Source organism: Gadus morhua, chromosome 4, assembly GCF_902167405.1.
Source record: "Gadus morhua chromosome 4, gadMor3.0, whole genome shotgun sequence".
Classification (NCBI taxonomy): Eukaryota; Metazoa; Chordata; class Actinopteri; order Gadiformes; family Gadidae; genus Gadus; species Gadus morhua.
The window spans coordinates 35,267,167-35,294,833 of record NC_044051.1 but is presented as its reverse complement, the minus strand read 5'-3'; the positions used below and the strand labels follow the sequence as shown (position 1 = coordinate 35,294,833).

General features: G+C 41.3%; 1 protein-coding gene and 1 long non-coding RNA gene across 3 annotated transcripts in view; both read left to right on the top strand.

The window, feature by feature from the left end:
• The window catches only part of LOC115542259 (uncharacterized), a 578,272-nt gene that overhangs the window by 54,987 nt on the left and 495,618 nt on the right, over positions 1-27,667 (top strand). Inside the window, exons 4-5 of the mRNA XM_030354447.1 lie at positions 1,390-1,677; positions 2,619-2,888. Coding sequence (XP_030210307.1) covers positions 1,390-1,677; positions 2,619-2,888 — 558 coding nt within the window. The remainder of the gene's footprint in view (positions 1-1,389; positions 1,678-2,618; positions 2,889-27,667) is intronic.
• LOC115542413 (uncharacterized) lies at positions 23,732-26,759 on the top strand. 2 transcript variants are annotated; one of them, XR_003976524.1, is made up of 5 exons: positions 23,732-23,856; positions 24,378-24,692; positions 25,204-25,465; positions 25,761-25,865; positions 25,953-26,759. It is a non-coding gene; the product is annotated as an uncharacterized LOC115542413 (long non-coding RNA). The 2 variants fall into 2 exon arrangements; XR_003976523.1 differs by having other exon boundaries at positions 24,378-25,465.

Below are 27,667 nucleotides of genomic sequence, written 5' to 3'. Positions count from 1 at the left end.
CAACAAACAGAAGCTTGCTCTGGTCCCATGCTTTGTGTACTTGCACGAAGGGGTCGCGCGGGGAGCGGGGGAGGGGGAGTGCAGTACGACTGTTTGATTGACGTACTTACTGTCCAATGCCACTCGGTGGGTCTGGAAATCATTGGCTGGAGTTTTTCTAGTCCTGCCCGTTCCGCAGATTATTGACTTGTTTAATTTTCATGTCAGTACTTCTAACTCTGACTGTAAGGGGGTTATGATAAGGATTTCAAGTAATTTTGCAAAAATGACCAAAAAAGAGAATTGCATACCCAACCTTTAACTTGTTTATCATTTGTTTACCCTTGGGCCATGGCAACGCGATTGCTACCTGCTGTAGTACTTTCATTGGCTGAATCGTTGAGAACGTTTTAGCAAGGGTCAATCAATATAAGGTTGTGGGGAGATGAAGCTCTGTTCATTTGTATAGTAATAATACAGGCTAAAAGAAAATATATACATTTATTTTTTTTGCGAAAAGTGGGGTGGCCATTGGCCCCGCGGCCTCATAGGTTCCGGCGCCTATGGGTGTATGAAATCCTCCACTTTGTAGAAACCAGTTTAATCTTGTTTGGTCTTGGAGGTCCTGATTGTTTTAATGCCAATTTGTCTGAATTAGATCTCAGACTAAAAGGAACTTCTTTCAGAGACACTACGGAATTGCACTTTACAGTCACGATCTGGAAAGTAGTACGTGACCTGATCAAAGATGCCCCCTCCCTCTCTTTGCTTAGTTGCGTATGATGCAAGCGCGTTGGGGCGAGCCCTCCTGGAACCCATAGAGAACCCATAGAGAACCCATACTACATACATAGGGAACCCATACTACCAATAGAGAACCCTTACATACTGCGCCCCAAAATAAATTTGACGACACTGATTGGCGAAATATTTGCATTATTTGCATAAAAACCGGTGCGTAGCCATTAACCATTGGCTTAAATTCCAGTACGGTTGGGCTGAATGAACGGGATCTCCGGGAAGACAGCCTATTGGCTACTACACCCAAACGATAAACGTTGAACGTGAAACGGAATGCAAATATCATTCTGGAGAGTTCTAAAGTACACATTCTAAAGTAAATTGTTATTTGCATGTAATTAACACAGATTATTGTTCAAAATTAGATCGATTATTATTATATTAGATAACAAATAATTAACAGGCAGGCAGGTCGGCGGGAGGGCGGCGCCCCAGCGCCCTCTATGGACGGGCCGCCACCACGCTACGGACAGCGTGGGTCATCCTCTTTGCATCTGCTGGCCTTTGGTGTCACACAAATCCACGTTTGTCATGAATGAGCACTAAGCATGTCAGACTGCGAAATGTTGTCCAGTTTTCCGCGTAACAAGTTTTTGTTTTTTGTTGTAGCTCAAGGAGAACCTAAATATTTTGAAGTGGGAACAACGCACACCTTGGAGCCAGGTTTTTCCACTGTTCCACAACCAATCAACAGCATCAGGTGGAAGTACGGCACCGCCTTGGTGGTGGATTGGGATCCGAGCGGCCATACATACTATGGGTCATTCAAGGGACGCACAACGTTGGATCCACAAACCCTGCGGTTGGTCATCAAGCGTTTGACCTTGGCAGATAGCGGACAGTTCTCCGTGGAGACGAATCTTGGAACAGTCGGGACTCATGAGGTTAAAGTCATCAGTAAGTGTGTGTGTGTGCGTTGTGCTCGTACGTTTGTGTGTCGGTTGGTGTGAGCCACAACATTTATTTTTTTAGGTCACAAAGTCAATAGAATAGGTCTTTATTGTCCTATAGGTGATGGGATATAAGGATGAAATGTAACCAAATCTTCTGCTTGCCTTTTGCAATTATATGAAAAGTAGTTTTTAAAATGTTTATTTCAAATGTTTTGCCATCACAAAAAGTTCATGTCTGAATACCTACCTTAAAAAATGTACAGGGTCGGCACAAAACACTACATACAAACACAGAAGCACCAGTTCATCACGCCTTATTACATTTTGGACGTGTTGCGTTTGGCCGGGGGGGGGTTAACACTCTTAAAACTTAAAACTCCATGCAGAGAGGGTCTGGGGTCCTTCACTAAGCCCATAGCTTCCCTGTGGACGGAGGTTATATTATCATTCTGACATGCTGAGATGTGTCATCAAACTCCAGGGGTCAGGGGGGGTGGGACCTCCTCTGCCCTCGTGTTTTCTTTATTTAATTTCTCTATTTAAAGGAACACCATTAGCTGATGCCATGGCAATCAGCTAATCTTCCTGGGGTCCATACATGACCTACTGTGTACAAACTCCACACACTACATCCGAAAAACTTCAATTGCACTAATATAAATTCATTTGCATCAATATAAAGAAAATGCAAAGTTTACATTGATATTAAAAAAATACTACAAATAAATAAATACATTCATATTGAAAGCCGGCTTACACTGATTATACAATAAGCTAAATGATATTTAAGAAGAATTAGAATTATAACACTGAGTTAAACCTCATCTCATGCATGGCAATAGAAATGCATATTCTTTTTTAAGGATGATTTATTTTTTATAAGGGGTCAATTATTTCAGTTGCCTATGGCTCTGTAAATGACCAGTGTTCTTTCCCGATGACCAGAGCCCCCTCCGAAGCCCCTTGTATTGACAACGAAGAACCCTGAGGGAGCTCATGCTCTGAGGTGTACCGCGGACACCAAGGATCTGGGACCGGTCTCCTACGAATGGAAGAAAGACGAAATGAAGGAAGGGAATTGGGAGGAAGGGCCGTGGACCAAGGGGGAAGAGCTGAAGGGTATGAACAGTTCTGATACCCCTGAGAAGTTCTCCTGCAGGCTGAAGACCCGCGTGAGGACCGGTGAAGCCAGCGATCCCGTTCGCAACCCAATAGGTATGTGCCCAGTGGACGGTTCAAACATACACATTTAATTTGTTTATTTAAAGGAACACCATTAGCTGATGCCATTGCAATCAGCTAATCTTCCTGGGTTCCATACCTGACCTACTGAACATACACAACACACTGCATGCGAAAAGTTCAATTGCACTAATATACATTCATTTACATCAATATAAAACAAATGCAAAGGATGCCATGCATGCCAATAGAAATGCAGATTCTTTTTGAAGGAAGATTTAGTTGTTATAAGGGGTAAATTATTCCAGTGGTTATGTCTCTGTAAATGACCAGTGTTCTTTCTACATGACCAGTGCCCCCTCCAAAGCCCCAAGTAATGAAAACGAAGAACCCTGAGGGCGCTCATGCTCTGAAGTGTACCGCGGACACCCAGGATCTGGGACTGGTCACCTACGAATGGAAAAAATACGAATTTATGATATCCGAATGGAAGGAGGGGAATTGGACCAAGGGTGTCCAGCTGATGGTTACGAGTCCTAAAACCTGTGATAAGTTCTCCTGCAGGCTGATCACCCCCTTGAGACCCAGCGAGGCCAGCGATCCCTTTCTCAACCCACTCTGTGAACGAGGTATGTGCCCAATGGACGGTTCAAACATACATATTTAATTTCTTTATTTAAAGGATCACCATAAGCTGATGCCATTGCAATCAGCTAATCTTCCTGGGTTCCACACCTGACCTACTGTACATTACACAACACACTACATGCGAAAACTTCAATTGCACTAATATACATTCGTTTACATCAATATAAAGCAAATGCAAAGGTGACATTGATGTTAAAAAAATACTACTAATATTTAAATACATTCATATTCAAAGCCGGTTAATACTGATCATACAATAAGCTGGATGATGTTTAAGAAGAATCATAATTATAACACTCATATGGAGCAGAGGACGACTATGACAAACTAGCCCTGAGTTATACCTCATCTCATGCATGCCAATAGAAATGCATATTCTTTTTAAAGGATGATTTATTTTTTATAAGGGTTAAATTATTCCAGTGGTTATGTCTCTGTAAATGACCAGTGTTCTTTCTACATGACCAGTGCCCATTCCGAAGCCCCGTGTAATGACAACGAAGAACTCTGAGGGCGCTCATGCGCTGAACTGTACCGCGGACACCCAGGATCTGGGACCGGTCACCCACGAATGGAGGAAATACAACGGGGAGTGGACCAAGGGTGACCAGCTGATGGTGATGACGTCTAAAACCTGTGAGGAGTTCTCCTGCAGGCTGATCACCCTTCTGAGGACCAGTGAAGCCAGCGATCCCATGCTCAACCCTCTCTGTGAACCAGGTATGTGCCAAGTGGACGGTTCAAACGTGAAGGGTCATATCACAAGACTCAAGACTGCGACCAGGTTGCATTTGTGACCATTTATTACGTGTATGCGCTTACGTTTCTTCCAAGGTTACATCGGTGTCAATAAAAAATAAAATGAAATGCATGTATGGGTTCTATCCAAACAATGTAATTATGGCGTCTAACATCTCTTAATGCGTAGCGGCTGCAAGGCCGGTGAATATGTTAAGGGACCGCCTAGCACGTTTCCAGTTGTACTCTTTGTATCTGGCCCCTAGGTGGATAAGATCTGTTACCTTGTTTTAGTTGGTGCTAATCACATGGAAAGAAACACAAAGAAGCATAACTTGTCCAAAGTGGTGTGATTTTAGGAGAACAAAGGATAATGTCAATGTTGGTTGCAAACACATCCGCTTGGAAGAGACAAATGATATGTATTAAAGTTGTGTGATTTCATGTTGATGCCATGATAGTAACTTTATGTATATTTCCATTTTCTCTCATTGCAGGTCATATTTGGTGGAAGGTACTACTAGGCATCACAGTCCCGCTTGTTGCTATATGTGCAGCGCTAATCACTATGGTCAATAAGTGTAAGTATCCATTCATCAACCTTTTCTCTGTATAGTTACAGATATGGAGAGATATACAGAGATAAGTGTAGATATTGATATAGATGAGAGATAACTAAGGATATAGGTATTAAGACTGCAACGGTCCTCAAACAGCGACCGATCCGTGATGCAAATGTCCTGATTCGTGTTTCCGTCCTTCCGTGTGGTGGACCTGATACTATATGTTCCATGTCTCCACCGAATGTTCCTCTCTGTCCTGAACGCACGCGGCATAACCCTCCTAATATACTCGTCACTATGAAGGGACTCCGGCGGCGAGGTGTGTGTGGACGTGTTGAGCTCTGGGAGGCCATTGATTTTGATGTTCGTGTCCGAGAGAGGGTTAGGCTTCCCGGACACCTATAGTACAACGCTACGCTGTGTTTGTGGATAGTGAAGATCCAACTAAAGTATCACAAAGTTGCCGTGGGTCGTAACCATGAGGATAACCCCCTCCTTCATAGAATTGTCAACCCAAAACACACCACCCAGCGATCTCTCACACACACACACACACACACACACACACACACACACACACACACACACACTGATTGGCTGTTATGTTACGTAACGTCCCTCATGGGAGTGAACGTATTGTGGGAGTTGTCGTCTTCAATCCACAAGTGCCAAAAAGTCATTGTCTGTATTTTCTCGGTGAAGAAGTCACCTTATTAGAAATTTATGTTACTATTCGACTACATATATGACCCACTTTCAATACAGATTCATGTCTCCACCGGGGAAATTGTCCTTTAAGTCTCCTCAATGTTGACTTAAGTTTTCTCCTGACCCAGGTCCAGAGCATCCGATTTCCAAACGTCTAAAGAAGTGGATACGTGAGTGTTCTTTATTCAAATGTATATCTACACCCTATGTATATGATCTAGGGCACCCCCAATTCCATTAGTTGAAATAGTGCCTGTTGGCGATGTTCAGTTCATCCTAGGGCCTCTGTTGAACCCTTTAGTTGTGTAGTGTTTCACTTCGGTTTCCTGATTTGGATTATTCCTTCATGGATTTCTATGACAGCTATATGTGTATAAGAGCATGTCAAGTATATTGCATGGACATTTGCCTTTGATTATTTGTAGTGAAAACAAAATGGACTCCACAACATCAAGTCCTTTTTCAGATTTTTCAGACCACTGTCCGGCTAAAGTTGATGCCTGTGAGAGGGTGTTCATTCCTTCCCTCGTCACGGTAAAATAATGACATCTTCCTGTTCTCTGCTTTCTCCTCAGCGGGGAACAAAGACAGTGCAAGCGAAGGTCAGTCACTGGAGTAACCAAGAAATAACTGAAATGCATGAATACGATACGATACAATGTGTTTTTATTCATATCTTACAATCTACTTGTACAATTTGACATTTCATGTTTTATTATTATTCTGCTGGTTCCAAAATGTATTGTTTTCACCTGACCTAGGACCAAATGACAAAATGGATACTGCAGGAGGTCATGTTTAGGAGCGCATAACAAAGAAAAGGTTACATTTATCACCACTAGCTTGTTATAGCACTGCTAACGATGAAATTAATCAATAAGTTAATAACTAATACTACCGGTGAGGCAAAAACACACTTTCTCAAAGGACACAACTCAGGCAACCTTCACCACGATTAATAGGTCATCTGGTTGAAAGACCTAGAAACATTAACCAAAGTTAATCTTATGGCCGTTTCGACCCATTTGTAAATGTTCAAGAAGAATTCTAACATGTCCACAAAGCCTATTTTCTGAGCTCCAGCTCCTTCCTCCTAATGTGAGAGCGTAGGCGGGCGGGCTGAACGATTTGGGGAAATAATCAAGTTATGTTCTATATTATTCTCTAAACTAAAGCTATGAATCATTCTATAGTATGAACAACAAAACATTGGAAGCAGTCAACATATAAACTGTTCTTTTGTTCAGGCCAGGCCTTTGTGTTGAGGTGAATTGATTTTATAATAACTTTATTGAACTATTGAATTGTAAAAGAAAAGTAAATACGAATCTTACTGATCTCCAGTCAGTAACTATAGCAAATCCCCAAAATTATTATAATAAATATCCAAAAGAATATTATTTGAAAAAGAAACAGTTACTTTTTTAATTAATTGCGATCCATTTAAGGCTGCAACAACGAATCGATAAAATCGATAAAAATCGATTACTAAAGACGTTGGCAACGAATTTGGTGGGACTCTCTAAATCGACGCCACTTCGCCCGGGGCGGGACTTTACGTCCTACGTCACTCGCTATGGGTGTGCATCTGTGCGCGTAGCCGTCACTCGCGATGGGTGTGCATGTGAGAAAGGTTTTGGCTTTTAGTGTCTATGGGTTGGTAATGACGGTTCTGATGATTTTTCTTACGGAAAAGTGGTCTTTTATTTCCATAATCTTTGTTCAGTGAACGCATAAACCCGTTTGTTAGTTAGCAGTTAAACAAAATGCGATCTCTTTGTTTACAGTTACCAACGACCAACGTTTAAGGACTGATGATTGGGGGTTCGATTCCCTAGTGATGCAAGGTTTTTTCTTTCATTTTGGACTGCACTCACATCGCGAGTGACGGATACTCGCACAATGTACACACATCACTGTCTTTAGAATTTCTAGGCAACCGAAGTTTAAAGATTGTCAAGTGGTTAACTCTTGAATCGCATGTACTAAGACCTGATGGGTTAGTGGTCAGAGAACTCATTAACGCGGGGATAAGGGGTTTGATTCCTTAATGAAGCTAGCTTTTTTCTTTCATATTGGACTGGATGTTTGGATGCCATTTTGCGTAACTTGTAGTTTATGATGAAGAAATGTTACTGGGGTTAAGGTTAGGGTAACGGTAAGGGTAAGACACAAAGGGTTTTTGCAACACAATATTTCTTACAATAACAAAGTCCAGAGTTTTGATGACTCCAGTAGGAAACATAAGATACCTAGAGAAATGCGTGAGTGCTCACAAAACATCAACAAGTCAGCAGTGTGGTACAGGGTGATCATTTCTTATATACAGTACAAAAGCTGAAACTATTAGCCAGAAGTGGGAAAGATGCATACGCAGACGTGGGAAGCAATAAGACACACCAACACACAGTTGCCTGTTGCAAAATGGTTCAGAGTTTAATAGAAATAGTTAGGGTTAGCTGGTATGGCGTTATCTGGTATGGCTATAGTCTAATGTTTGCTTAGTTCGTGTTGTTTCGTCATGTTAATCGCTAGTAATAGTAAGTAATTTGTAGAAATATAGCCTATCATCACAGACTGTAGGAATGTCACCCACCCTCCATCGCGTACGACACTGACGCTCGTAATCGTCAGATCACTGAGACAAACGGCTACGCGCACACATGCATACCCATAGCGAGTGACGTAGGACGTAATGTCCCGCCCAGGGCGAAGTGGCGTCGATTTGAGAGTCCCCGAATTTGGTCATCGATTCGTTGAGTCACGCGATTAATACGTCACTCGTAGGCGCGGTGTCACACTAAATTTGTACCGGCTGCCAAATTTGTACCGGGCGCGTCATCCATACGTAATCCATTCCAAACCTGCCTGCAACAGATGATCGCGTCGTCCGTTGCCGGACAGGTTTCAAAAAACATTCGCGCCCATGTTGTCAAAGACGAAATAACATAATACAGTTAACGTATCGCTATATAACACTTGTTTTTACTTTATATTTGTATTGTATTTCATTGTTTAATCAAATTTAGCAAGTAAACTGAGTGTTTAAAGCAGGTCAAGGACGAAATAGCACAATACAGATAACGGATCGATAGATAGAAGGTTCGCGAATGTTCGTGAACCTTTCACGTCATTCGACGCGATCGTCCGTTGCCAGGCAACGGACGACGCGATCATCTGTTGCCGGGCAGGTTTGGAATGGATTACGTATTGATGACGCGCCCGGTACAAATTTGGCAGCCGGTACAAATTTAGTGTGACAGCGGCACTGTTACAGCCAGCCGCCGACAGGTTGGTTCATGGTTCATGCACACCCACAGCGAGCTTAGTGTGAGCGACCACAGCTTGTATTTTGGTCATATCTTAACACTGGACAGTAGGCCAGGCCTATATAAAAGTGTTGTACCTTCACTGTCTTCGGGTTAAAAAAACTCCTTCAACTCAGTATCCGTCTAGTCCAACCGAAAACTCTTATCAGCTGCTGCTGCTGCAGACGATGTGCAGACGCGGGCTCGGAGTCGGCAACGCGTGCATCGACATTCAAAGCAGCAGTAGTAATCATCACTCAACCGGACGGTGTAGAAAGTCCCGTCAGTTAAAAATAGTAATGCAGTTTTTAAATCCATGTTAAAATCGGCAGGACATAGAGCTAGTTAGCTTAAAAAAAAGTCGCAAACAGTGTCCGGGACGTTCGCAAACAATAGTTCCGGGACGTTGGAGCAATAATCTGGTGTTTATACAAATTCACGTCTGCACTGTGAATTTGAAGTAATGTTCAGTTTTTGAATAAAGATGCGGCAACTAAAAAAATAATCGTTAGTTGCAGCCCTAGTCCCATCACATCGCGATGTCGGTTTGAATACAATAAATCGGTCAGCCCTAGCGAGCGCTACAACAATCACAGCGCCAGTGTCTTTTCAGAACGTTTTCATTTTTGCCGATCCTGGCGCTTCTGGCTGAACAACAAACTAACCGTTCAGCATCACCGAGCATTAATCACATGATAACAGATTATGTCAACTGTCACAAACATTTAAAAAGGCAAAGAGTGGGTTGTTCTCTATACTTGATGCAGTCACTTCTTTAATGATGAAATGTCTGCATGCGCTTCTCATCACTCATGGATGTATAACAAGAAGCTACCGCTGTGATGTGGAGTAGAAGCTAATGAGATAACACAGGAAAGAAAGAAGGAAAGAATAAAATATATATATATAAAATGTTTGTTTTGGTATAATTAAGTGTTTCTGTGCTTTCTCCTCAGCCTCTAATGGCGGAACAGCAGGTCAACCCAATGCAGGTCAGTCGTCCTGGAAAAAAAGATGAATGAATGCCACATATTTTGTACTTTAACATCAGTTTAGTTTTAGTGTAGATTTATTACTTTGTGCAAGATAAACAAGATTAAAATAGCAAAATAAATAAATGAAAATAGACATACATAAATGCACGGGGGGACACCCCAGAGGACATTCTATTCATATTCGTCCCTTTGTAAGCTGTCGTTAACCATAGCAACAGTCACTCACAATGTCATTTCTCCCCTTACAGCCAAAGATACACTCCTGTCTCCAAAAACCGGTGAGTCTCCGGGATCTTTGTGACTTTGGAAACAGTAAAGATGGCAATTTACTTATTGTTAGAAATCTTTTTTTTATGTTTTACAGAGCATACACATGTTTGTTACCCACTGTGAAAGAACAAGGTGTTATACCATGAAATCATTAAACAAGTGTATAGAAATCTCAAGTTAAAGATTTAGACTGGAGCAAGCTTGAAATAGCTTATCTTCTATTGTAAACAACAACTGGTTGGAAATTTAATTATCCAAATATGGACATGAAGCAATAACTTGATTACGTTTTTAACGTCCAGTGGCTTTTAGTGCTAATTGCAAGCGTTTGTGTGTCTTTCACAGTCGCTGGGGATTCAGAGTCTGGGAAATGAATGATGAACAATGAAGTCGCTGCAATCACGGAATCGTCTGTCAATTAGCCACCAAAGATCAGGCACATCGATGTATGCTGTTACACACGTGAGGTCGTAGCTGAAAGTGGACCCTGATTTCCTGTTTTCCACACAGGTGGAGTCAATCTAACCTGACTTTGCCAGATGGATTGATTCGCATTTGCTCAGCATATCAATCTGGTAACCTTCCGTTGGAGAACTTTTGGGAAGGGGTGAAAATACTGGTTAGCTGATTGGAAACCATCTGTCTATCACCACCTATGTTGGTGTTAGACGGGCCAAATCAACCAATCAGATCAACGGAAGCCGCCATGTTGTTTAGACTGAGTCGCTTCTTGTTGCGTCACACATAAACCCGCCTCAAAACCAACGCTGATTGGCCGGTCATTTAGCATCGGCTCCAAGTTTTCTCCATCGTAGGTTACCAGACTGATCTGCGAGTAAATGCAATGGGGCTCGCGAGATCAGGATGGTCTCACGAGGCTAGAGTCAATTGGCCTTTGTTACAAAGTATTTGCGATGCTTCTGATTTTTTAAATATATTTGTATAGTTTGCTGTTTTTATATCGATTTGTCGTCCTGTCTCGTTCAAACTGCATCAAGTACAGCTAGCTAGCTTCCTCAATCTTCCTCCTTCCGGCGAGCTAATGCTACTGTTCTAGCCTGTATAGCCTTTGCTTTCACCATTTTGTGGCAACAATAAATGAAAAGTGCCCCTCTGCTTGCTCTGTGAAGCTTAGTGTTAATTGAATAACCAGGCAGTGGTGAAGGGCAGTTGGGACACAATGAACAGAGCTGCAAACTTGTCGCTTTTCGGCGACAATCGCCGTTTTTTTGGTCAATTTGGTCATTCACGTGAATCGTGTAGAACCGGAGAGTTTTGTTTTTGGGGGGGGGGGGGGGGGGGGGGCTCCAGAATTGCGAAAAATTATTGGATCGTTCTTATAATTGACATTTCTCTAGGCCAATCGGAATCTCAGCACTTGCTTCAGAATCTTTCTTATAATTGACATTTCTCTGGGCCAATCGGAATCTTGAAGCACACAGCGCCAACTGAGCTCGCCATTGGATGAGACGGTCGCCTACCGCTCATGCGCGCCAATCAACGCAAGAGAGCTTGCGGAACCCTCGTCCAGAGGGGTGTTCCACGAACGGAGGTTTAACAAACACTGAGTTAACGCTGAAATCTAGGTTGATTTACCCTGTGCCGACTAACCCAGAGTTTTCGGTTTCACAGCAGCGGTTATGCATTAGTTCAATCAACTCGGGGTTGGTTAACACAGGGTTGTGCGCGTCACCGCCAAACCTAAAAAGACGTGATGTATGGATCATGGAAACCCTGTTCGAAATGGCGAAACGGGCCGCTTATTTCAATGAAATGGAACTCCAGGTTCTCCTGGAGAGCTATGACGAGGAGAAGGACATTATCACAAGAAAAGGGAACGCTAAAGCCTCTGCAACCCGGAGAACCAAAGCCTGGCAGCGGATCGCTGACCGCGTAAATGCGTTAGTTACACCTCAAAAGCATGATCCTTAATATTTGAGCCATGAATATATAAATATCCCAGTAAAGCATTCTTAAAGATCCTACCACATAACCCCTTTCTTCTAAAAAAAATATGTACTCCGATGGCTCCCAAGCGGTCAGCGGATCAAGTATAGAAATGAAGTGTAAAAAACATAAAAACTGGTAAGCTTTTGCCACCATCGTATTGGTATAAATTTAAATTAGCCATTTTTTTAAGCAAATCGTGAATAGGCCGACAGTCGGCAGACTGGATCTGGCCCTCAAATTGTCTTGACCCCGGTGGAGGAGCTGTTAATAAACATAAATTCAGGGCGCCCTGGCATGGAGGTGGTACCTGGAGGTACCTACCTCCTCAGAGAGTCAGGGGCCATACCCCACTGGTTGAATGTAGGTTTTTGTGTTTTCTTGTATTTTAGATTTTTTTTGCCTTCGAAGTAACACATGCAAACCATGTGCTTGCCACAGCGCATACTATTCCAAATGTTTCTTTTTTTGGTAACTGGGTAGAAAACCTAAAAGTGACAATTCATCAACTTCACAGAATAATAATTATTTTTTGTCTCTCCAATAATAAGAGACAAAAAAAAAAATGGTGACAGTTGTAAATAAAATATTTTTTATAAGCCTTAAGGATGTTTTGACATTGATTTTTGATAAAGAGTTTTGTTAAGTCACGCTTAGAGTAGTGTCATTTGTATATTACAATAAAAAAAAAATCCCCCCGTGACACTGTCACCTTTTTTCCTCTGAGGAGTTTGCAGGTCTGAATGAAGCAGCCTTTAAGCCAAACGGCTGCTTAAATGATTGTGACTCACTGCTTAAACAATGTATAGAGAGACATCGCATCTGAATGTTAAACAAGATGTTTGTGATTAACTTAAGTCATTCTGTATTTGGTTTCATCTCAGTAAAGCCGTAAACCAGAGATTTCAGGGATAGATTTGCAGAGTTTTTTATCATGTTCCTTAATATATTGCACGGCAGAATCAGAAATATTAAAATCCTATTTTTTTTGTAAATACCATTTAATAACAAACGATGGTTCATTTGAATTTTAATCAAAAATGTAGCGAATATTTGCATATGTGACTGTGAGTGAGTGAGAGAGAGGGATGTGATCAGATGTATACGTCAGAGCTCGTCTACTGAGAGCCTTGGCACTCACGCCCCTTCCGGTAGGGCTCATGGGACCTATGAGATCGAAAAATATGAATGGGTGTCAATGGAGAGAAAATAATTATTTTCTGGTCCCGGTCTTTATATGCCCTGGATTACACATATGTTGTTTATGGATTTAAAGGATAATTTTTCATGCAAAGAGTTCGACCGTTTATTGTGCAATTGTTCAGATAAAGGCTGTAGAGAAAACACAACGAGAAAGACTACACGGCTCGTATGTGACGTCACGCTCCCTGCGACTGGCGTGGAGAAGACCGACAATCTTCCCATCGGCATAACTGAAACTCTGCACGTGCCCCGATTTATAATGGTTTTCACCTCTTTCGATGCTTTTATCCTCCCCTTGGAAAAGGCGGTGAAGTGGGGCAGAGAGATCGCCATCTCTGTGCCGAGTTCCAAGGACGGGTGTGGTGACGTATATCATATGCGTCGAGAGCAGCGAAGAGCTGTAGTTCACAAAGCGGCCTCACATAAAACCTAAAATTATCAAACTTCTTCACGAACATTTTTAGTTTTCTTTGCATGAAAAATTATCATTTAAATCCACAAACATCCAGAGGCGTGACTTCGCCACTCTATAGAGTGGCGAAGTCATGCCCCTTCCGTTAGAGCTCATGGGACCTATGAGATCGAAAAATATGAATGGGTGTCAATGGAGAGAAAATATTTATTTTCTGGTCCCGGTCTTTATATGCCCTGGATTACACATATGTTGTTTGTGGATTTAAATTAACATTTTTCATGCAAAGAGTTCAACCGTTTATTATGCAATTGTTCAGATAAAGGCTGTAGAGAAAACACAACGAGAAAGACTACACGGCTCGTATGTGACGTCACGCTCCCTGCGACTGGCGTGGAGAAGACCGACAATCTTCCCATCGGCATAACTGAAACTCTGCACGTGCCCCGACTTATAATGGTTTTCACCTCTTTCGATGCTTTTATCCTCCCCTTGGAAACAGCGGTGAAGTGGGGCAGAGAGATCGCCATCTCTGTGCCGAGTTCCAAGTGCGGGTGTTGTGACGTATATCATATGCGTCGAGAGCAGCGAAGAGCTGTAGTTCACAAAGCGGCCTCACATAAAACCTAAAATTATCAATCTTCTTCACGAAAATTTTTAGTTTTCTTTGCATGAAAAATTATCATTCAAATCCACAAATAACATATGTGTAATCCAGGTCATATAAAGACTGGGACCAGAAAATAATAATTTTCTCTCCATTGACACCCATTCATATTTTTCGATCTCATAGGTCCCATGAGCTCTACCGGAAGAGGCGTGACTTCGCCACTCTATTGAGCCCATTGTATTGGTTGCAGTTCCATTAGAATTCCACTGGGAGTGGTCGCCTGAGTGCAGATGAATGTGGGTCAATGGGGCTAGACGGCTAAATGTATCTCTTTCACCTTGTCGTGGAAATATCGCAGATTTTATTGTGAGGTTCTCCGGTCCCCTCTTCTTCTGGCTGTCGGCCGTCCTGGTAGTCCTGGCTGGTAGGTGGTTGTTTTGTATCACAGTGAACCGCGTCTCTCTCCGCACACACGTCGTCTGAATATGATTTCATAGTCAAACATGTACGCTACAAGCTCAAGATGGGTGGGTGACATATAAGCCCGAAAAAAAGGTTGAAAATAAATAATCAAATATAAGACGTGAATAATTGAGTTGCATTGTAATGATTCTTATATTTCATAACATGTAGCCTATGTTTTCATTGATGTTTATCATTGAAAGCTGTATTTATTCACCAATTCGTTGAGTTTGTGCCCAATATTGTCATATGGACATTTTTTCTATGTAAATTCAAATGGGGTATACATTTCTTATACTGGCTTCAGCATAATTCCTCATTAATATATTGAGATTCAGCCTTACCTCACACAAATAAATTATATTTTTCTTCATCGCCCAATGTAAGACATAGCCTTCAATCTGTTGACATATTTTACATTAATTCCAAGAAATCCTGATATAAATCTTACACAATTCTTGTCACTCTAGCTTTTTTTCCCCTGTATTTCAGTGAGATTTTCAAGAATCATCACTAAGTATTTTTATTCTCATAATTTCTGAACGTCACACCAAATGATATAGTCACAAGAAATGTGTAAACACAATTTGGCAATGAGAAAAAGTTTATTTGATATTAAAACAATGACCAAACAGTGAGGTTGATAAACAGTGAAGTTAATTCTGATTTCATAAACATTTCATTTAAAACATTCATTGCAAATAACAGGAATTTTTTAAATTCAACTGAAAACAGTTTTTAACATTAATTTCAAACATTCTAAACATTTAATTGAAACATTCCTTTCAAACATTTAATGAAACTTAACCTAAACATTTAATTGAAACATTCCTTTCAAACATTTATTTGAAACATTCAAATAAAACAGCACCTCAATTAATTTTGATTGCAACAATAGCACAAGTTAATTACGTCTGTCTCTTAATGTCTGTTTGTGTTCACACTGTTTGTGTTCACAGTTTGTGTACTTTAGGAGTGTGGCAAATCGACTGCATGGTTTCGGTTCCGATATACCACAGGCAATTTCACCGGGATGATAGAAAATGCAATCTGATTTGTTTGGCCAAACAAATGCATTTTGGTTTCCAACTTGTTTCATGCACCTCACCTGCAGCTGCTTCCCACCTATCCCCATGATCTGTCCTACATACGGTTTGATATCATACTTTACAATGACAAACTGTCCCTCCATGTACTTTTCCTTTTCCTCTTCATCTTGGGACTCTTCAATGGGTGAGCTATGGTGGCTTGATTGGGCACAGGGCACATCAGTAGGAGAGACATGGTCAGCTGACTTTGAAGGGGGCACCTCGGTAGGAGAAACATGGTCAAACTCATGTTTTTTCAGCTTGTGGCAAGTGCAGATCACTGGGTAATTGCATAAACAGCTTAGACCTCTGTAAAATATGTTTCCTGGGGGAAAAGACAGGACTTGATGTGTACTGCTGATTCCAGTCACTGGAGGCACTGACGAGAGGGAGCATTTCATCCATGGCAGATATGTGTTCTTCTTCGATCCAATTGGCGGTGACATTTTCAGTGCTCTGCTGTAAACATTCAAGTAGATCCCTTGGGGTTTGAAGGTCACTGCCTCCAAGGACGTGCATGTCTGCCTTACGATTGTACACTCCTCCAACACCATCGGGTGCAGCCTTGCCATGAGAACGCTCCGAGAAGTTCCAGGTGACCCGCTTGAATCCCCATGTATAGGGAACACTACTCATTAGGAAGCAGTTTGCTCGATCACGATACTGAGTTGCTGGGCCATCACTCAGGACGTGCAGAGTGTCGATTGCACGGTCTTGTCTTTTCCGGAAATCATCCACGACTGGCTTCATGTGTCCTCTTTCGTCATGCTGTAGGGACTTTGAAACTGTGGCATAGCACTGGGTGCCTTTTGACTGAGCAAGCATCTCCAGTGTGTATCGTTGCCTGCTGCCGATTACCACCAAAGTTAAAGGCTTGAATCTCAGTGTTCAGTTTACAGGCATCATTCTCGGAGAAATCAATGTGCAAGACCATCTCCTTGTTTTTAAGGTTCTCTTTGATGTTCCTGAATTGCCGCACGTGATAAATCCAGTTGAACTGGTGACTGGCAATATCTTCCAGCCCTTTCTGGAACACTTTTTGCAGGTCTTCAAGTGTCCCCGTTTTAGTTTTTTTAACCCCAATTTTGTGGGTTCTCTCTCCAACTAGCACATCCTCCTTTTACCACTTCTCCCATGTTGCAGTGTCAATTGGATTGTGATCGCTAAGCTGCACTTCGTCAACGCAGCATTGTGTGCACATGCGATACATGCATCGTTCACTCTCTGTATTGCAAACGATTGTTTTTATCCATTTTCTTTTTGCAATACTATCAACCAGCAGACACATATTTTCATGTTTGTCACACGCACATGTGTTGCGGTCACTTGGCTTTGCCTCTGTCACGTAAAACGGTCTGTAACTCTTGAACTGTCTGTAGGACAGGTGGCGTTCTCTTGCACATATTTGCATGTAGGCCTGGGGGAGGTCTTTAAGAGAGCTAGTCAGTACCCATCTTTGTTTTCTTTCTTTCCTGCCTATCGTTTCCTTCTTTCCAGGGAGAAGAATGCTGTTTTCGTCCAACAGCAGAAAGGACTCAACTAGATTTTTCTTCTCCTTTTTAGCATTTTTGCCTCGTGGCAAACTGTGTTTCTCACTATCTCTTTGCTTTTTTTTTTTTTGCCGTTGACTCCGTTTTTTGTAATTGTGAGCTGGATGACGTATAGTCCATGCGATGACCATGGACATAATAAAGGCGACGAGCCTTCTTTCCCATTAAACGGTAAACATGGCGTCAAGCGGTTCAACTAGTGAGTGTGAACTAGAGTGGGCTCTATCTGAGAACGGCTCCAAATAAGCAACAGACTCAGCATAGTGCGAACTGTGTTCTCTGTGTTGTTGTCCATTGTTGTTAAAACTCTGACTGGCGGCAGACTTTATTATGGTCCATGCAGCGGACGCTTGGTGATGACGTGTTACGACGTGATGACGTATGTACAAGAGCCTATCGTGGCCAGGCCACAGTTGCGACGGCCAACGGCCACGGCCAGATCGCTTAGTGTGAATGCAGGCCAGAGAACAACGGGGCCAGTTTGGCACGGTTAGGTGTAAAAACGGCCAACGGCCACGGCCAGATGGCCTAGTGTGAGTGCACCCTCTGTCACTCCCTCCCCCCTGGTCAGAAACCTCGGCATCATCATGGACCCCACGCTCTCCTTCGAGTCACACATAAACAGCGTCAGGAAAACATCCTTCTTCCACATCCGCAACATTGCACGCCTTCGACCAACCCTTTCATCCTCAGCTGCCGAAACACTAATCCACGCCTTCAACACTTGCAGACTCGACTATTGCAATAGCATTCTGTATGGCCTCCCGTCCACTATTCTTAAAAAAATTGCAATATATTCAAAACTCTGCTGCCCGACTGCTTACTAAATCCCCCTCCAGAGAACACATTACTCCCATCCTCCGTCAACTTCATTGGCTTCCAATAAAACAACGCATCAATTTCAAGATTCTCCTCACCACCTACAAAGCGCTAAAGAACTTTGCACCCGCGTACATAACAGATCTCCTCCATCGCCACTCCCCCACTCGCCGCCTACGCTCCGCTGATGCCAACCTTCTCACCTCCAACACCAAGACCAAGTATCGCACGCTGGGGGACAGAGCCTTCGCCATCGCCGCCCCTACCCTCTGGAACTCCCTCCCTCTGGCCATCCGAAACTCTGATACACTCTGTTCATTCAAAAGTCAACTTAAAACCTATCTCTTCAGGACCACCTACAACACTTGACAAATCATCCTCCGCCATCTTCCACTCTCTCTTGCTCTCTTAATGTGTTGCCTATTGTTGTGGTGTTGTTTATTTGTAAAATATTCATTTATTATATTTTTATTTATTTATTTATTTTTCCTTTTGTTTGATTGTCTGTATGTATTCCTTTGTAAAGCGTCTTTGAGCACTTAGAAAAGCACTATAAAAAACGGATCAATTATTATTATTATTATTATTACATTGCAGTGGCAATGGGTCAGGCTGAATTTCCATCTCATTGTTAAATTACATTTATCCACACAATTTTGACACACGAGGGGTTGAGTTCATAACTGCGTTTAGATATTTTTTCTGTGTCCTGTATTTTAATTGTGCTTTTCTCCATGACTCTCTGAGCTTTATTGTTTGTGATGGGGGAAGAGAATTCCCTCTAAATGTGGTTATTTCCCCCTTGCGTTTCTTCTCTTTGTATCTGTTAAAAGATGAGCAAAAAAGTGTTTCAAGATATTTAAAGGATATACACAATTAAATTGATTGTAATTAGAATTATTATAGGTCTGCCTCCTATCTACCAATGGTTTCTATATACCTTTCACGTCTTTTTCTCAGGACTTCCTCTCTCTTTTCAGGATCTCCTTTCAATATCTCTCTGTATCTCTGTGTTCTTTCTGCACCTGTCTTTCCTGTCCTCATCTTTCTTTCTTCTGTGTCCGGCTCAAGCTTCCAAACAAAAAGGAAGAACATGTTAATATCACCTATCAATAACCCAATTCTCAAAAGCTCATATTGTCTATTTCCTGTTCTTTATTGGAAGGCTTTTATTTCGAAAACTATCTATTTATTTCCTGTCGGGCTCAGAAGAGCAGTTGAAATTAACTAATAGTCACAGTTTTTATGTGATTATCAACCCAATAAAAGTAAAAAATATATATATACTAAATATACATTTAACCTAGCCATTACCTAAAAAATTAGCCCAGGTGAATAATAATTGTATGTGTAAGAAAATACAGTTCATATCATATAGTGTCACAAATGGATCATATGGTGTGACAGGCAAAACCTGTCACACCATATGATGTGAGGCACACCATATGAGGTTCCATGCATTTGACTAAATTTCATGCTAGCATGCTAACAGCGTACCAACTGTAATCTGACAACATAGATTTAGACACTAAATCTATGTGTCTAAATCTATGCTTGCCTTTCGCAATTAGGGCCGATATGAAAAGTAGTTTTAAAAATATTTATTTAAAATGTTTTCTTTTTTTCCATTACAAAAAGTGAAGGTCTGAATAACTACCTATACCGAATATCCAGGGTCAGCACTAAACACTATATCAGTGGCGTTTCTACATGTAAAAAATAGGTGGGGCTATAGGCTAATATTTTTTATTCTTTTAAATGGCGTACCAGTGTCCGTGACGTCAACCGTTTATTTTCACAGTCGTGACGATCTTTGTAGACCTTAACTCCGCCTGCTCCCGGCTATCCTGCACAACACAGGACTGTATTTTTAAATATAGGTCAACATCTGACCTGTGGAGGGCAGTAATATGCTAAACAGCGTCTAATCTGCCGAAATCCTTCAACAAAAATGGTAAACCCCTTCACTTTTATAAAAGTGTTGCTGCTGGCTTTGCAGGCATACAGACATCCATCCAAACACTATTGATCCATTTATTTGTACTGCTTGTAGGCAATAGTTAATATCTTATTATAGAATATGAAATGAACTGTGCTCTTCCCTGTCTTGCGTACTTCAAACTCGTTGTGACGGATTTAGTGCTGACATGTTTCAAGATATTGGAGCTGCAGTCTCATAAGCAATTTAAAAAGTAGTTTCCCTTCTTATCCAGCAGAGGGTGCTTTTTTTTTATCAGTTTGAACTATTGTATACCCTCTTGACCTATCAGTAAACCAAGCTAATGTGGAGGGGGTATTAGAATATATTCAAACAAATTACGGGGCATTTTAATTTTGCTTAAAATTCATTTTTGGAAAAAGTTACAGCCCTAATATATTACAAATAAAAATGGTAATTGTCATAAAAAAGCAAAAGTATTTCAAAATAGAGATTGAGCTTCGTTCATTGGCAAACTTACGTGTCAGTGTCCCACCATGCTGTTTGTAGCCCTGGCTTGGTGTTTCCCATTCTCCATTCAGCCCTCAGCTCCACCCACAATGACCTGTGGAAAGATAACCAGGACAGCAGGCAGGTAGGCTCCTGGGGCCATCACAACCATTACAAAAATAAAAATATACTTTAACACTATTCAGTATGCTGGGCTTTTTGTTTTTGAACTAAGTGACTGTTCTCCATGTATCAGATATATATTTAATTAATAAAGTACATTAGTGCAGCTTTTAATCTTTTATTGCTGACATCAAAACATTGCAATATTGAAAGTATAGTTTTTAAAAGTTTAAAAACTTTAAACTAAGCTTCCGTAAACCTCAGAATAAAATGATACTAGCACAAACAGCTGTAAGAGCTACTATAACAACCCAATATCATTTTACCATGGAGTACACCTCCCATAGGCCACCCTCCCCTACTCAGTTCTGTTCGCTTGCATTGGTGGAAGTGAGTAGGGGAGAGGTTAAGTAGAGCCTTCAGATAGGACGGTTTGACTTTAGAGTTACCATCATGTTTTGTATTTATTTATTTTTTTACCATTATTGTTTTATATGGACTAACATTAACAAATTTCTCCTACAGTGGATTGATAAAGTTATATTTTAAGCATTGGACTGAATGCCACATAAATATAAATGTATGTTTATGCACGTTTGCAACGTTTACAATTTCAGGGAAAAGTATATGCCTCTACTGGTGTTGCTGAGGCCAATTGCCTGTTGAGGCAGTGTTGTTTCTGAATATAAGTGTTAAGGGCCAATAATGCAAGGGACAACTATTGAAGAGTTACCACTGTTGGGGAATAAATTGCCAAGCGTCCACAATCCTGAACATCTGTGTCCCTTGGTCCTTCTATACCCATCACAACAATTAAACACAACGTAGAGTCCCAGGGTCATAGAGATGCAGCAGACATTTGGGTTACATTATGAATAAATTGGCTAATGATTATTTCGGACGGCGGTGTGAATGTCAAAGCATAGTAAAAATATAAATAATAATATTAAATATATATTGGGGGGACATTTTAAACACAGCTGAATATGCCCAATGTATGTTGGAATTACGACCTTGCAACAATTAGTAACAGCAGCACAGCCCCCATGTTGAGCATCTTGATTTCAGTGTTGTCTCAGTGGAGTCCAGGACTTGAGCCTGTTCACAGGAACACACAACCCAGCCTATATGAGACCCACATGTCATCGCAAAAGTGGAAGTGGTGCAACTGTTGAGCAAACTTTAGACTCACCACAACTGAACTAAAAGGGACAATACCTTACTAGGAAACACAGTACTGTTAAACAGTACTGTGTTACTGGGCATATTCTAAGATGCATTGATTATTACTGCAAAGAAATTTGTTTTGGGGAAGTAGAGCGAGTGGAACCAAATGCTCGACAAACAGAGAACCTGACACAGAGAGTAAATTATTAGGGAATTCACTAAGGGCAACAAATAAGTAAAGGCGAGGAACGGGAAGAGGGGTTTCATGGCAGGCGGGCAGTCTGACAGGCGAGGGTTCAGCAACAGGAGGGCAGTCTGAGAGGTGAGGGTTCGGCAACAGGAGGGCAGTCTGACAGGCGAGGGTTCGAAACATCCTTGGGCAATGTGGAGGTCATGGTATTGGACTCCCAGCCCACAGGTTCAGGGTTCAAATTCCGCTGCAAGAAATTATCATTTACATCACTTTAGATAAAAGCATCTGCTAAATGAGTATGCTAATGAAAAAAACTGAAAATATTCTTGGTATCTCCGTCATGTTTTCACTGCCAATGTGCTGCAAATTGTTTCATTCTTTGTTGGTTGACCATTGCCTATAAGTCTAGCTGTTAGGGTTTGTGTTATCAGGGCCATCTGAGCCATAAAGCGGAAGTTAGAGACGGCAGAGAAGAAAACATTGCCCAAGTGTTTGCCTTATCTCATTGGTTGTCATGAAATGGCCATGACTCCATCTGCAGAGGTGTCAACCATTTAGGTTACAAATAACTTGAATGTTTCTGTTCTCTTTTAGGTCTCAAAGGTCTATTTTCCATGAGAATTTACATTTTTGAACATTAAATGGAGAAAGTATGTAACTATGTAATAGTTGAGTGTCTGTGTTTGGGTGTATTGTATGTATATACGTCAATTTGCATTGTTTTTACGTTTATAGAACACAAAAATAAATAAAAGTCTATGTTTCATACAGCAATACATACTAGTTATTTTAATATAATAGTTACACATGCAGAATAGGATAATATACATACTAGTTATATTAATATAATAGTTACACATGCAGAATGCTGGAAGAAGAAGTGTCCCTGGCAGGTCAAAGGTCAACATGCTGTTGACCCTCTGGCTAAAGGTCTACGCGTCCTTCTGGCTGTTCACAGCATTCAGGGCCTCGTCCTCCGGGGCTGAGCGCACACACACTCATCCACATTGGTCTCCAGCGTCCGCCTGGGTCCTGGAGCCACCTTGACCGCCCCGTACTCCACCTCACTCTCCCTCTGCTCTCTCCGCTGCCCCTGAAACTTAAACCAAAGGGACGCGAATTCTTACCTTTTGAGCTTTTGTGCTTTTTGGCACAGTAGACTCCCAATGCTACTCAGGAGCAGTGCCATCGCTGACAGGGAACCAGCTATTGTAGTGATGAGCTCGGTGACAAAGAATTGTATGGCACAGTGATCAATGAAATTAACACATGTTCATGAATAAATATGAATATATTGTGGAGGCCCAGGAGAAGCTCAGCTTCCCCTCTGGGCTGAGGAGGGACAGTGTAGGCGGGCAGGTGGAATGCAGTTGGTGAAAGTGATTGGCAATCATTATAATCACTATCAGCTGCTGCGTTCCAGGGAGTCATAGGAGAATTAATGGGAGAATTTTACCCTGAATTCATAATTGATTTCAAAATTTCTTTCTATTAATAATTATTGGATCTTAGAAGATGGCCAGTAACACAGTACTGTTTACTGTCTTCATCCTAATAAGGTATTGTCCCTTTTAGTTCAGTTGTGGTGAGTATAACGTTTGCTCAGCGGTTGCACATCTTCCACTTTTGCGATGACATGTGGGTCTCATATAGGCTGGGTTGTGTGTTCCTGTGAACAGGCTCAAGTCCTGGACTCCACTGAGACAACACTGAGGTCAAGATGCTCAACATGGGGGCTGTGCTGCTGTTACTAATTGGTGTGACTGATGGTGAGGTCTTTATGGCATTATAACTGTTTTAAATCTTTATGTATCTTATGTAATTTAGTCAGCTATAGTTTTGTGGTAAGTGGTTTAACATAAGGAGATGCTTTTCCACATTTGTTGGGTTAAACCAATTTAGTTTTTAGCGTATGTTAATTCTGGATAAATTGAGTCCATATATTGTTGAATATCATTAATCATTACTCTGCACTTTGCTTTGTGACTTCCCTACAAAAACAACAACAGTATTACCACATATTATCAGGAGTATTCGGGGTAGGGTCGGGTATTTTCATTTACGATCATATGGAAATTATGTAAATCAAAAAAAAAAAAATTCAACCTTCGACATATATTAATATAATGGTCCTCTCTGCAATGGCACCCATTGTATTCAAAATGTCCATCACTCTTATAGTAATGGTTATAAGAGAGTAACAGTTCTTACAGTAATAGTGAGCGTTGGTCTGTGAATCTGAGTGAGATATATCTCCTGTATTGTCTAATTCTCCTCTGTAAACCTCCAGGTGTGAAGATTTTTTGCGACGCCACACATCCATACATCACATCCCAGTGCTTTGGCTCTCTGGGAGGAACCGTGGAGGTCCAGCTGCCTACTAAGACCTCACAAGATGATTCTTGCAGACTTAAGAAAAAGTATGAAGTGATTTTTTCCAGCAGAGGGCAGGAAACGAACAATAATCGATATTAATTTAATGCCAGTACTAGAATATTTACTATAAAGGACATCAACTGGTCAGACAATAGTACATACACAATGGATGCACATGATGCAGCTGGAAATGATTTAGAAAATACAACATGGTATTTAACCATTCAAGGTGAGTCACTATATCTTATTTCAGTAGCAGTAGCTGGTTTTAGCTGCTGTTCCCCATTAAGGTCATTAAGGATTATTTAGACCCTAGAACGTCTGACTTCGTAGCTCTTAAAGAAACACTGTTGGCTCTCAGGCTCCATGATCATATTATTGGTATTGTCACATGCTATACTGTAATTCTTGAATGTTTTTAAGGCCTTTTCTATGTATCCTCTGCCCATTTATTATTACTGCTGTCAAAATATGATATAAAGAGGGGGCTGTGTTGCTCTACTTTACTTCAGAAGTGCTTAGGGAGAAAATACTGTTTATTCTGTTACTGCCCTATTTGTGTATGACGGCATAAAATATGTCAAGTACAACACTAGTTAGTCTGGGAGTAGGAGCAGGGGGGATAAAGAGGTTGATACTTCTGATTATAATTGTATGCAGTTAAGTTTCTATGAGTGAATAACAGAAGGTTTCTTTTCAGTCAAACTGTGAGACTCACCTCCTCAGTTGGTTTCCCTTAGCCCCGATCTCCTCTCCCCTCCTGTCCCGGGAGTGTCTATTCACGGGACAGCAGAGGGTGTCCTGCTCTGCTGGGGGGGGGGGCACTGCACTACAGCTTGAGTCTAGACGGACTCCCGCTGAACGGCACGCGTCTCCTCTCCGGACCCAGTAGCGCTAGTGACGTCACTCTGGAGCCGGGCCGGTCGGGACTGCTCAACTGCTCGGTCCGCAACAACGTGAGCCAAGCCGCGGCTAACATCACCTTGTCTGTGTGTGGTGGCGGTGAGTGACAAACACAACGAGGGAAATGAATGAATGGAGCTTGGATTCACTAGTAGTTGATTCATCAAATGACCGGTCACCATAGGGTTCATATATGTAAACTGCACAACTAATGGAACACATGTGTAGGTGCACAGAGACAACAATACCTTATGCAGCAAGTCGGAAGCTAAAGGCATTACTATATGGAAAGCAGACCTATATATTTAATATTATTTATAAATGCATGTATGATACCAATATGTAGGCTATTCATAAATGTTTGACCTCTGTGCCATACTTTTCTTCGTCCCAGACCACATCCCTATCGTCGCTCGTTCTCTGACGGTGGTGCTGCTGTTCCTAGTAGCAGTGGGAGTCTACTGGGCACTAAAGATGAAGAAAACCTCAAGACATCGAGGTACCAAGTGTCTCTTTGGGATAACTGTTAAACACAATCTTTACTTCCCGTGCTGTTTTCTCATTTTCTAATGTTCTGTTTGTTCAGACATCGCGCTGTCCTCCATGGCAGTAGATGATGATGTGCTGAACGTTAACGTCTCCGGGGAGACCGGGAGGGCAGGGGGGGAGTGAGGTGGAGTACGGGGCGGTCGAGGTGGCTCCTGCCCCAGGCGGACGCTGGAGACCAATGTGGACGAGTGTGTGTACGCTCAGCTCCGGAGGACGAGGCCCTGAATGCTGTGAACAGCCAGAAGGACGCGTAGACAGCGCTTTAGCCAGAGAGCCAGCAGCCCGTTGACCTTTGACCTGCCAGGGACACTTCTCTCTCTGCATCTGATAATGTCAAGAAGATCTTTTATGATTAATTAACTTTATCCTCTGTTGCCCAAAGTGGTCACTATTGGAAATAGCATTTCATATTATTCTGCACGTTTAACTTTTGTATTATTATACCTAGTATGTATACTATTCTGCATGTTTAACTATTTTATTATTATACCTCTTATGTATATTATACTATTCTGCATGCATAACTATGCTCTTTATTTTGCACGTCAGCCTAATTATGATATAAAATAACCAGCTAATTATCAACTGCTTCTTGGTAAAAATAATATAATCATATAATTATTTGGTTGCAATTAAACTATCAATAAATGTATAATAAATAAATAAAACAAATAACCTACTGACCATGAAATTTGGGGACCTGTAAAAGGAAGCATTACTTTACTTGACATCTGGGTAAGTACCAGTACTACATTGTATCTGACCACCATTGTACACTGTATTGAAGTGTATTGTATTGTATTGTATTGTAGCACTTAATAGTATTGTATTGTATTGTATTGTATCGTAGCACTTAACTGTGTAGCAACTGCAGCAGCTGCTATCATGTCTGTAATACAGGGAATTGATTAGCCTAGCGATTGTGGTACTTGCACTTGGTTCTATGAACCTTTCTGTACCGACAGCGATATATTGATGCACTTCTTATGACAAATGTACTTATTGTAAGTCGCTTTGGATAAAAGCGTCTGCTAAATGCCCTAAATGTAAATGCATACTCCAGAAATAGTTACTGTGTTTAGCCTCTGTGGGGCAGTATTGCCTGATTAGATTATGTAGCACTTAATCGGGGGCAGCATTTAATCACCTCATTAGGCAGGGGCAGGGCCATCCATTTTTTAATACTTGTATAGTATTGTTTTTATTACTGTATTTTATCAATCCATTATTTACCCTTTTTGCTTTTGTAATTGTCAGCAATACGCAAAGCAAATTATGATAAATAAAAGAGAAAATAAACACAAATATCTTATGCAAACATAAGTAAATAAATTATACCATAGCCTACCAATTTTTAGAACTAGTATTTAAGGATCAATCATTCATCATGACTAATTGTAAAGAACCACGAAAATCGACATTGTAACATTTTTCAAAGACAATCTAAACAAGTTTAATTGAGAAAACTACTTTTATGTGCACAACCGAACGTACATTAAATAACGTACACAACGTAACGTACACAACGTAACATACACAACGTAACATACACAACGTAACGTAGGCCTACACAACGTAATGTTGCATCCAGATATTCACGTTTGCCTTTTGCAATGAATTCCATGAAAACAGAACTTGAAGTTGTGAGATCAGGATAGTCTCAGAGATCTACAGTTGTTGTACTTTTTCTTTTTTAAATTTGAACATCTTGTAACCATTCATTCCAGACACGTGCTCTCCTTCCGTCCCTGT